Source organism: Ammodytes marinus (genome assembly GCF_949987685.1).
Source record: "Ammodytes marinus genome assembly, chromosome: 15".
In the NCBI taxonomy this organism is placed as follows: domain Eukaryota; kingdom Metazoa; phylum Chordata; class Actinopteri; order Uranoscopiformes; family Ammodytidae; genus Ammodytes; species Ammodytes marinus.
The window spans coordinates 16,046,291-16,058,905 of NC_137219.1; the positions used below are offsets into that span (position 1 = coordinate 16,046,291).

The 12,615-nt window shown below is 41.9% G+C and overlaps 1 protein-coding gene across 1 annotated transcript; it reads left to right on the top strand.

Annotated features, from left to right (window-relative positions):
- Nucleotides 1-9,832: 9,832 nt before the first annotated feature.
- LOC307261709 (rho-related GTP-binding protein RhoV-like) lies at nt 9,833-10,665 on the top strand (the record flags this gene model as incomplete). The annotated part of the gene is made up of 3 exons (XM_080042287.1): nt 9,833-9,983; nt 10,069-10,127; nt 10,216-10,665. 3 exons carry the CDS (start codon nt 9,833-9,835, stop codon nt 10,663-10,665), a joined length of 660 nt encoding a protein of 219 aa, XP_079898413.1.
- Nucleotides 10,666-12,615: the final 1,950 nt, after the last annotated feature.

Genomic DNA, 12,615 nt, shown 5'->3' on the forward strand with positions numbered 1-12,615 from the left:
GATTATTGGATGCCGTGTGAATAACTGAGGTCAGCCCGGATGCTACATCCATATTATTTACTATCTATGGTTGTACCATGTAGCATTCCATTAGTAGCTCCGATAAAGAGGGAATTTGCAATTGTATGCAGCCTGGTTGCTATTTGTGTTTGCTTGGTAAAGGATCGACATGGTCTCAAGGATCCTCCTCAAAGCTGTCCAAGCAATATGCCACAATTTTCTGGACAATGTGGGGAACACAGTGACTTTTTCTTTCTTTCTTTTTGAACTTTGTTCTCACTGTTTTATGACAAGACTATAGCGTGGCGATATAGGCTGACAATGCTAACATTGGCATGTTAACTGTGTAACCACCCCAACATGCGGATGTCAAACCAAGTGATGTTTTATTGATGACACATACAAGATATGATATTGTAGCTTAAAAGGTGCTTGTAAGAGGGGTTTGTTACTTTTGGACTGAGAGAGACAAACTATTACCCACTCTTTTCCATCTTAATACTGAAGGTAGCTGCTGTCTCCTGCTTCATACTGATCTAACTCTCTGCAAGAAAAGTGAATATACCTCCCAAGAAATCAAATTGTTCCTTTGAAATTAGCCTTTCTTGGCTTCTGTGGTTCATAAAATTAGTGTCAGCTTCTGCAATCATCAATGAAATTTGTGAATTCCTGTTGCCATAGTTGCATTCAGGGCCAAAGAGTTGGAAAATTGCCCAGAGGTTTATTGTCCCAGTTTTCCTTTCAGTTTAACAGTGTCAGAGGCATGAGACCGGACTTAACCTTCATTAAAAGCATATTTCACCTGACAATGGTATTTTGAAGTAGGGCAGCTAGCAGTGCCTGGCCTGCTTTTCACAAGAATCTGGAAACCTCTGATTCCAAGTCAGTTGGGCAAAGCAATGGTATAAGACAGGGTTTCATTGCAGTGTTTAGTAATCACATTGCACAGGGAGGGACAAGTGTTTGTTTTGGGAAAAATAACTCACCATGTTTGCATATATTCTACATGATAACTGGGCAAGTCAATGTCTTAGACACATGAACTCCTTACTTGTGAATGACGTAACTTTCATATCTTGATGTCAGCACATAAAATAACTGCAAGAAATTTCCACTGAAAGGGCCACGCCAGGACTGGTTTGAGGTGTAGTCAGTGGCTAAATGTTGACAAGTGACAGCAAAGGAAAACAACGGGGACGTCAAGAAACTCTGGTTTGATTAAATAAATTTCACTCTAGGGGGAATCTTTGAGAAAAGGCTAAATGGACCTGTGCTTTGGATGGGGTGGGACAAGTTGAGGTACTACAGATGAGGCTCCAGCAACCCCTCTTGGCAGATACAAGCTGTAGTCTAGTAGAACAGTAAGCACAACACACAAGTTTGATATATAATCAAAACTGCCCTTAGTACTTGGGCAATCCAGATTGTATATGTGACCTGCATCTTGCTGTGTGATATGTCAGGTCTAGCCAACCCAGTAGGGACATTCACATATGATTTCTGTACCAAACGCTTGACTTTGACATTTGTCTTTAAAGACGACCCTGACATTATGAGGGGGAGGGGGCTCCTACTCTGACTCGTTTTTTTCTTAGCCTGAATCAAAAGGCCCTGAAGGTTTCCTGCCATTTTATTCTGGAGTGTTTTCTCTCAAAGAACAGGAAAGGCAGCCCCGTTTCCCACACACTCACAGACGTTTCGATATCAATGCCGTTTTACGGCGGGACCACTACGGCACACAATCAAGCAGCTGCAGAGTCATTGTAATAGTCCCAGAGGCTTTGTGTGGCAATATCACTCTCAACTACTGACGCTGCTTTGTATTATTTTAGAGGCAACATTATGATTATAGCCTCCATCTGCTTGCAAATGTCTTTTATCGCTGATTATGATGTCAGTTTATGTTGTCGTTCTTGTTCATGCAGTGTCTTTGTTCAATCTGGAAATCTCACTTCATTCGTGTTTCAGAGTGAAAAAATGTCCCTTAACATTGTTAAACTTCTGCCCACTCCCCATCTCCGTAACGTTCTGTTCCAATCTAGCTACACTCATGCAATAAAAGGGAACATATTTATCTATATTTATCACCACACAGCACTTCATTTTCAGTCTGAGTCAACCCTTTTTAATGGTAAGTAATGACACTTTGAGTTTGTTTGGAAAGAATAATCCCTTAGTAAAGGTCAAGTTCTCATGTTTATCAGCCAATTGCGGCTGGGTTTCCTGTTTAAATATATTCTGATAGGACTCCGTAACAGCATGTGCGTGGATTGATGTGAAGCCAATTGAAACTGAAACAAGGCGAAAACAAATTAGCTTCAAATGCCAAATAAGGGTAGGACCTCTGTGAAAATTGTTATCAGTTCCCCGTAATGCATCTAAACTAAACATTAAGACGTTGGTAGGCTTTTTTGGATATGTATTTACAGTACATGTGTGCTGCTAGCTTTTCATTTAAAGTTTAAAGCGGATATGGTTTAAATTTTAAAACATATCCGCTTTAACAGAACGGACAATAAATCGTACAAAAAAGCAAAATGGTTGCCACCTGCCCTGACCGGAATTTGGAAAGAGCAAACCTCAGGTGATCCTTTGACCTCAATTCTTGTGTGAATTGACAGAACATCAACATTCAAGACTTGTGAGGTCATCAGCTACACACGCCAATGACAAAAAGTGAGGAAGGGTTTGAATATTTCAGATATGCATAGACACAAACATGCAGGACTGTAACAAAGTGATACACCTATAGTATATTATAAAAGGTGGAGCAACACCTTGGTTCCATAGCCAGGAGAAATACACACCTTATGGAGAGAAATGCAGTTTACTCCTCAGTTTATTTTTTGGAATCCCACCCCTTTTGCGTTCTACTTTTCCTAAACAGCTACTCATGACAAGTGTGTTGACATAAACAATAATTCATTTATTATTTAGTTATTGTTAAAGGAAAGCTTCCACAATTTGATAAATATGTAAGAGTTAAATGATTAGATGTGGAGAGTTAGAAATGTACGTCCCTCTCTTCCCTCTCAAACCTGTACGCAAATGTGAAGCGTACGCGGGTAGCAGGTTAGCTTAGCAAAGCACGAGGAATGGAAACAGGGGGAAACAGCTAGCCTTGCTCTGTACTAACACCTATAAAGCACTGTGGTTTTGTTGTTGCTGTTTTTATTTACATATTTTGTTTGGGTTAATTAATAGTGAGGATTAGTGAGCTTTAGAGATGGGTGGAGAGTCTGGCTAGCAGTTTTCGGGAGCGTACATATGTTCCCCGGGTCTTATGTTCCCCGCTTTTCCCAAAAAGGGTCCTATGTTCCACGCTTTGTATGTGACCGGGGAACATACAGTGGAGGAAATAAGTATTTGATCCCTCACCGATTTTGTAAGTTTACCCACTTACAAAGAAATGAGCGGTCTATCATTTTCAAGCTAGGTTTATTTTAACAGTGATAGACAGAATATCAAAAAGAAAATCCAGAAAATCACATAAAAAAAAGATATCAATTATTTTGCATTTCATTGAGTGAAATAAGTATTTGATCCCCTATCAAAACATTGCTTAGTACTTGGTGGAGAAACCCTTGTTGGCAAGTACAGATGTCAGATGTGTCTTGTAGTTGATGACCAGGTTTGCACAGCTCAGGAGGATATTTGGACCACTTCTCTTTGCAGATCCTCTCCTAATCTTTAAGGTTTTGAGGCTGTCACTTGAGCTTCAGTTCCCTCCACAGATCTATTGGATTAAGGTCCGGAGACTGGCTAGGCCACACTCCATGACCTTGTTGTGCTTCTTCTTGAGCCACTCCCTTGTTGCCTTTGCTGTATTTTTACGGTCATTGACGTGCTGGAAGACCCATCCATGACCCATTTTTACAGACCTGGCTGAGAGAAAGAGGTTGTCACCTATTATTTCATGGTACATGCTCCCATCCATATTTCCTTTGATGCAGTGAAGTCCACCTGTCCCCTTAGCAGAGAAACACCCCCAAAGCATAATGCTTCAACCTCCATGCTTGGCATTATATAAATATGGATGGGAGCATGTACCATGAAATAATAGGTGACAACCTCTTTCTCTCAGCCAGGTCTGTAAAAATGGGTCATGGATGGGTCTTCCAGCACGTCAATGACCGTAAAAATACAGCAAAGGCAACAAGGGAGTGGCTCAAGAAGAAGCACAACAAGGTCATGGAGTGTGGCCTAGCCAGTCTCCGGACCTTAATCCAATAGATCTGTGGAGGGAACTGAAGCTCAAGTGACAGCCTCAAAACCTTAAAGATTAGGAGAGGATCTGCAAAGAGGAGTGGTCCAAATATCCTCCTGAGCTGTGCAAACCTGGTCATCAACTACAAGACACGTCTGACATCTGTACTTGCCAACAAGGGTTTCTCCACCAAGTACTAAGCAATGTTTTGATAGGGGATCAAATACTTATTTCACTCAATGAAATGCAAAATAATTGATATCTTTTTTTTTATGTGATTTTCTGGATTTTCTTTTTGATATTCTGTCTATCACTGTTAAAATAAACCTAGCATTAAAATTATAGACCGTTCATTTCATTGTAACTTACAAAATCAGTGAGGGATCAAATACTTTTTTCCTCCACTGTAGGACCCTTTTTCCATGACCCTATGTTCCCCAGTCTGTTATTGTTTCCACCCTCTTACCCCATAACCCTAACCCTAGCGGGCAACACTAACCCTGTAATCTACTGTAAAATAATGATGAATTAAATCAGCGAAAGCTTATGTCATGCAATTCGGCAATTATGGGAATTATGGTGGAAAGATGAAGCCCTTTCTAAATATTATTAGGACCCGAATTGCGGGGAACATAGGACCCTTTTTCAGAAAAAGGGTCCTATGTTCCCCAGTATTTATTGCGACCGGGGAACATAGGACCCTTTTTCGGAAAACTGGGGAACATAGGGTGATCCCTATCAGGTGCTCCGAGGAACCTTCAGTTTTGGTTCATTCTTGCAGCCCCTTTGGACAAAAGCGGCAGTGTTTTTACTATGCCAGCTATAGTGAGGGACCCATGACAAAGGCATTAAGAAAAACGATATAAAAATAGCATTCCTGCACTGTTGTTTGCTGTTACATGTAATTTATGATCATCAGATGAAAAACAAGACTGTTTCAGAAATATTTAAAAGTTCCTCGTAGCACCTTTAAGGAACAGATGAGAGAGGAGTATCGATCTTCTTATTTAACTCTTGGCAGGGGTTGGCAACTTGGCACAAAAAATTCACTCCGAAAATGTGGTGGAATTTTTCAAAGGTAAGTCTAGTCCAAGACATGTTATCCCATTGATACCCGGGGATGTTGATATGCTCGCGTTTCACCAGGCTTGTTTTGGTATGGTTTGGCCAAATCTGATTGACTTGTGGCCTATAAACATATTCAAACAAACAAACAAACCACACAATTTCGTCATTCTCATGTCATAATACTTCTTAGCAAATGTTAAGAAGATTATTATTGCATCAAAATAAGTGATGCCATCTTCTCCAAAATAGCTTGACCTCTTCAAGTGAGAAAAGTGAAACAGCAATCCAGAAAATTTCTCATGTGAAATAACCAAAACAAAACTAACCCCCCCCCCCCCCCCCCATTCCAATTCCATGTAGTACCCCATTCCATTAAAAGAAGCTGATTAAGGAAATTCCTTCATGGGGACTTTAGATGTATTTTAAATAAATCAATTAATTAATTTAAGTGCATGTTCCCATGGTCACATCACCATGCAGATGAATTAAAGAATAATTATTTGAATCATTTGGAGTAGGGCACACTGAGGGCAGCCCCCCTGTGATGCTCTTTGGAGGGTAAAGAAGGATTACTGCGCTGCTCCTCGACCCCTGCCAGGGTTTAATGGAGCAGGAGTAACTACACTGACAGCGATGCTTGCTGGCCAACAAAGGCCCCAAAACACTGAGCCTTTACTTAAAAAATTGGGACATTATGATTTACCATAAGCTGGTTCAGATGCATATTATACTGTACAATTCTGGTTCTAATATTAATTCAGATTAACTGTAAATGCACTGATCAAAAAAAAAAAAAGGCAAAGCAGAAATATCTAGATTTACGCGATTACTGTGTTCAGATAAGTATATTATGATTTCCTGCAATAACCGTAAGTCAATAATGTGAACTAGGGGTCAACTGGGAGTTGACTGGGAGGCGGGGGGGGGGGGGGGGGGGGGCATCATTTGGTGCAGTGACTGAGGTGCTAGAATTTGAGTTAACCTGGGAAGCCGACTGTATTCGGATGCTTATCAACTGCAGAGCAACACATTATGACTCTCACATTGAGTGGAAACTCCACACCTCAAGCTCAAACCAGTGAAAATATCTCAGCAGCCATTGGTTGTTTGTCAGTTGTCGGATGTTTTTCAATAAACATTGAACACTCATGGTCCCCTCATTATTGTTACACAATTGTTAAAACTCATCTAATGCCATCATCAGGTCAAACTTTTAATCTGCAGGCCTACTATACTTGTTATGTTGATGACCAAATATCTGCAAAAAATAATTAAATTTACATCAGCTTTAGCTGAAATATCTTTAGTGCTACTTAGTGAGTTTTAGCATGCTAACATGCTTAACAGAATTTGTGCACATGGTAAACATTACACCTGCTAAACATTGGCATATTTGCTCTGTTGTTGAGGGCATTTTACCATTATATCAACAAGTTAGCAAGGCTGCAGACTTTAGCATTGTTTTTGCTCTGACAGCATGCTGTGTAATCATACGCCAAACGTCTGGAATGTGGAATTCTCAGCTTGGGTTTTGTAACATTAAGTTGCACAACAGGCCATGTGGTGGATCAGTTAAGGGGTTACAAGAACATGCTGTGCTTTGAGTCATCAATAGGCACACAATAGAAATGAATCCAAACCAGGGTATGTTTTGTGTCACGTTCAAGCAGGTCAGGACCTTTGACATCACACTGCAAACAGTACCACAGATAAAACAGATACATGACGTGAGAGTGTGACCCTAACACCTAAAGGAGAGGGAAATGAGGATGAGGTCTTGGGGTGATGGCAGTGCCTATCCTGCTCTAATCCTCACCACTTAAGAGGCGATATCTACTTAAAGAGACATAATGCAGGAAAATGTTATGCAAATGGCTTGTTTATCACTTCATCTCTGCACCAGCCACTTGTTTTTTGCCGTGTCTGTCTACAGTGTGCCATGCTTATCTCTGGCTTAGGCAGGAGCATAATCTTTTAACACCTATCTGGCAGATTTCACCATTGTTGTCCGATTTTCTATGCGACAGGAACTTGATTCACTTACTGGGTTAACTTTTGAGCAAATGGTATGTCACAAGGTAATTTCAAGTTCATTTTAAGCCATTTATTTGTATAAATTCACAGGAGAGTCAGGCTTTCAACACGAGTGCAATGAATTTTGAGTGGTGACGTGTTTATATTTGGGGCCCTGGCTTAAGCTGCACACACTGACACACCCTTACTAAGGAGATTACTTCTATGAATCTATGTCAGGATACATTTCGGCATGTCTCGTCATGCACGGAGAGAGAGAGAGAGAGCGTGTGAATGCAGATGCAAAACAAGTTGGCTTTATGCATCCCAGTTCACTAGCTATCTATTGGCACTGAGCCACAGTTTAAGTCACAAGCGTACTGCTGACACCTGCTGCACAAGTTAAGGTACATGAAAACCTTGCAACCACATTTGCATGCAGTTACAGACATTGCACATTATTTGCATTGGCACTGAGGAGCAGCTCACGGCTTGATGTGCGATGATAAAAGTGGCTGTTACAGGAAAAAGAAAGCGTTGGATGTAGAGATATTTAAAGACCGTTTCCTGTGTTTGACGTTTACCTTGGAATAAGGAACAGCATTGTGACTCACAGCTGCCAGAGGTGCAGCATGGGAGCCGAGCTGGCAACATGATGTGTGCCGGGGTTAGGCAGGGGGTGGGGGCAGATGTTGTCCTCCTACCACGGGGAATAAACTGTATCACTCACACCGCAGGTGGTGGGAAAAAGGGGGGAGAGAAAGGGAGAAGAAAGAACGAGTTAGTGAGAAACAACGGCAAACAGGAAGCAGAGGCCTTACAACACAATGCTTGCAGGGTTTCCTGCAGGCGCAGACAGATAAGGAACAACACTTTGTTTAAAGCTGTATTTTCACCGTCAAACATTAACCAAACTCTAAAAAAACACCAATTTCAATGCTGGTACTGTGCTTCTGCACTACAGCTGTGATGGTGAGAAGGGGAACTGAGGAAAAGCTGAAATCCTTATATCAAGTCTTTCTTCAGCACAATCATTAAGTTGTTCGGTGATTCCACCTGCAAAAGCAATTCAAATGCATGAAGGAAGTGTGGAGCAAATTCCTAACAAGTTCAATGTGATAGCCTACTAATGATAATGGCAGTGAAACCCCCTGTACTAGGGTAAAGACAACAGTATACGTTTATGACGTTCACAGTTAACGGTGTGTGCATGTTGTGCTGCACCATATTCATTGCACCAGTGGACCCACAGTGCAGATTGTTATTGTTTATTAAGGTATTACGATTATCATTAGTGATAGCAGTTGTGCAGCGTATCTGCAAGTGAATGTTAACCAAAGTTCAATTGTTATTTCCAGTCAATCTTTTTTTTTGTCTATTTATGAACCCTGTCACCCTGAAACGACAGGATGAAACATGGCACATGGGATTTCTGCTATAAACTGCAGCTGGTGACAGTCTAACAATGCCCTCTCAGCTGTGCTCTGTGCCCTTTTACATGGGAGAATAACGCTGCGTTTGAGTGCTTTCAGAACATTTTAATTTATGGTGTTTGATGATTGTGTGGCAATTCGACAAGGTGGCAACCACGTGAGGGCAGATAATTAATGGCTGTTATAGCAAAGGTGCTGAGATATGATGTTTGGGGGGCGTTTATCTCCAAAGCTGCGCCAACAACTCACCTCTTTTGCGAGGCCAAACACCCCTGTTCGTTTCCACCTGTAGGCCTAAACCAGAAACACTGCAGCCACTGTAGGCCTACAACACATAAACTAACCGTGAATATTTGGAAAATTGTAGTCGGTTCAGTAGCATACTAATAGCAACTTGCAGCAGGAAACGTACAAGGAGAACATTAAACGCTGATTCAGGATGAAGCGCAAAGGAAGACAGGCACCAACACGCAAACGCCGCTGCTGGAGCAACATCTCTCTCTATGGGCCATTACAGGTATAACACTCAATTATTGAGCACATTGAATGTGCGCAGAAGATCAGATAAGCATTTTTAACTTGACATATCAGTCTGAAAAATAAGTTTCCCGATACATACAGTTTTTTTTTTCAAGAAAAAAAAACGATTTGGATCTCCCATTACAGTAAGTCACCTATATAATATAAGCCTATAGCCTATCACTTTCGATTTTTTTAAGTGTTCTCTAACACGTTAATTTGCGTTCTTTCTCGGGAACCTAAAATAATTGATTAACGTGTAATCCATGTTACTTTACCTCCTTTATCATGATGCATTCAGAGGTCAAATCAGATGATCTCTACCAGCGGCCCAGGCCTGTTTCAGTGGGAGTGACATTAATCTGCATCAAACGGAAACGGACAGTGTGTTGGGGGCATCACACTCATCTGATTGGGCGCCTTTTGTTCTTTCAAATCGAGGTGTCCCTTGCCCTGGCCTTTATTGGCACCAACGGGCCCCAGGGGGAGAAGAAGACGTGTTTTACAGTAGCCCAATGCTGCACTCCTGCATGGACTCTTTTTTCTCTCTCCCTCAAACTGCTTGGATAATGGAGTGATAATCTAAGGAAAGATGGCCTGTCAGAGACCTCACAGACTGAGGGAAGAACTGAGCTGCATGCTGGTTGGTGATGGAGCCGTGGGGAAGACCAGCATGGTCATCAGTTACATCTTCAACGGGTACAACAGCGACTACAGACAAACAGCTTTTGATGTTTTCACTGGTGAGTGAAGGTTGATCTTCAGAGGTGAGTGGCTGCTTGAATCAGCAATAATACTGATGTTTCATTTCTTCTACTTGACCTCCAGGTTTGGTTCACGTGAATGGAATTCCAACTCGTATCAAATTGATAGACACTGCAGGACAGGTTAAGATCCCTCACCTCATTAAAATCTTCTTGAACATGCCAGTGGAAGTCCTTTTCTCCTAATATTCTTTATAATTTGATCTGACAGGAGGAGTTTGGACATCTTCGCTCTCTGTGCTACGCCCATGTGGACGTCTTCATCCTCTGCTTCAGCCTGGTCAACCCTGTCTCCTTTGACAACATCACCACCAAATGGATCCCACAGATCCGTGCTGGCAACCCCACCTCTCCCATCGTTCTGGTGGGAACTCAGGCTGACCTTCGCCACAATGTGGAGGTCCTCATTCATCTGGACCAGCGGCGCACAAAACCAGTGCACTTCAGCCGGGCCAGAAGGCTGGCAAGGGGGATAAGGGCTCACGACTACGTGGAGTGCTCGGCTTTGACACAGCGCAACCTCAAAGATGTGTTTGACTCGGCTGTATTCGCCGCCGTCCAGCACAAGAACACAAGCACAAAATCGAAAAAACTCAGCCCTCTTAAACGCTTAAAGACCTTCTGTGATTGTGGATGGAGGAAAATCTTCAGATTCATCTGATGTGGACTCAAAAAGAGTGGATTGAACGCACTATCCTTGGTGGACCCAGTCTTTTTGGAGATTTTCTAGAACAAATCATGCATTTTCTGAGTGTGCATTGTGCACTGAAACAACATAATTTAAGATCATCCTGTGACAACCTTCTAAAAGTCACTATGAAGAATACATATTCTGCTCTTGTTTTACTCTCGCTCTTCCTTGGTTTAATTTTTTATTTGTTGTTCATATTTGTGTGTTTGTTTGTTTTGTAATAAATGCATTACAGTGCTGTATTACACTGCCAGTTGATGTATTTTCTTTGAATCTGTGTTTCAAGGATTGCTTAATTGATCAGTCCGAAAACATACAGTCTGTGGATCCTGCATTGGAAAGTACTGACAGAGAAGAAATGGAGGGAAAAGACAAAGTGCCATTTGGAACAAATGGTCACCTGCTGATACTTTTAAGTCCTACTTTACAAGACAAAGGCCTTTTAGGGCGCACTCACACTAGTGCCGTTTGCCTGTTCCGTGCTCAGCACGATTCAGCACGATTCCCCCCCCTCCCCACTCCCCCCGCAGGCCCGTGCTCACACTGCTCGTGGCCTGGGCATACTTGCACCGTGCGCGTTTAGGATTTGGAGCGTAGTCTTGTAGGCTATACGACTGTTTGTGAATATTTTCATCCGGCCAAATTTGCATCAAATATTCCACTTCCACATTAGAGCAACGAGAATCCTTAAGCTATTGTTTTTTTAAATGTAGCCTTGACGTAATAGGTCGCGGTGGACAGTCTCATATTTGTGCAGCACGCTGTTTATTATTAATATAACGGCCCGTCATCAGACCATAGGCTATGTATCCGGATGGTTTTGTACACATCGATCGCTCCATCAAATCCAAGTCAGAACTTTTTGTATGGGCAGAGATCGTTTTTTTAAGTGTCTTTATAAAGTTTCTTGTTAAACCTTAGCGTAGGCTACTGTTTCCTTATCACCGGGCCGCGGTGTGTTGTTTTGGGTGCGTCTCCACCGCCATGCGTAAATGCAGTTATGACAGCTGACGGGAGGAAAAAGAAAAAAAATCATCTGACGAACGTGAGTAAACACGAAAACATTTTTGCTTTGCTTTCTGAGCCGACCTAATTAGCTCTCTCCCTCTTTTATTAGCCCACACCTAGGCCTACACACACGTTAATTCTCACACATTATAGCTACAAGTCCAAGTGGTGGGCAATTCTGGTGCCGACTAGTAAGGCAGCGGACGTTAACGGACAATGCATCCTTAATAAATTCACGTCAGGAACGCCGCCTGTGCGCTTGCTTGTGCGCGTGTCATCTCATTAGCATCTGTACTTTGGCCACGGCACACCTCTCCCAGGTGTGCCGTGGCCAAGGGGCTGTTCCGTGCTGGAATACAGTTGGCGTGGTCACACTAGCCAAACGTTCTAGACTTTAGTATGCTAATGAGCTTTGGCACGGGGCCGTGGCACTAGTGTGAGTGGGCCCTTAAATCCGTCCCCTGTTTGAAAGCTTATACTCAGGCAACATTACAACAATTACTTTTAAAACACCCACCCACATGGAATTTCCTTTGGTAAAATGGGGATCAATTATGTGTTCAATTGTCATATCATACATAATCTAGCCTATTACAAATTATAATATTTATGAAATTGCAATTTGCAACACCAACTCAAGATCTTATTAAATCTTATTTATTTGTATAGCTTAGAGAAAAAACTCAAAGTTACTACAAATACCATCCATTTTTCAAAGTAATGTGATTATGTTTCTGTCTTTCATGTTGTTGGTAATAGTAACTTACCCTCACCCTAATAATTGTTGGTGATGTTTTATTGCGCCTCCAGGCAGCAAAAGTCGAGGAGGTTAAGCTGGTTTGAGTTCTTAACATGCTAATGTTAAACACTGGGTGTGAAAGAGTAAAAACTTCTCCCCTCCTTCAACAATTA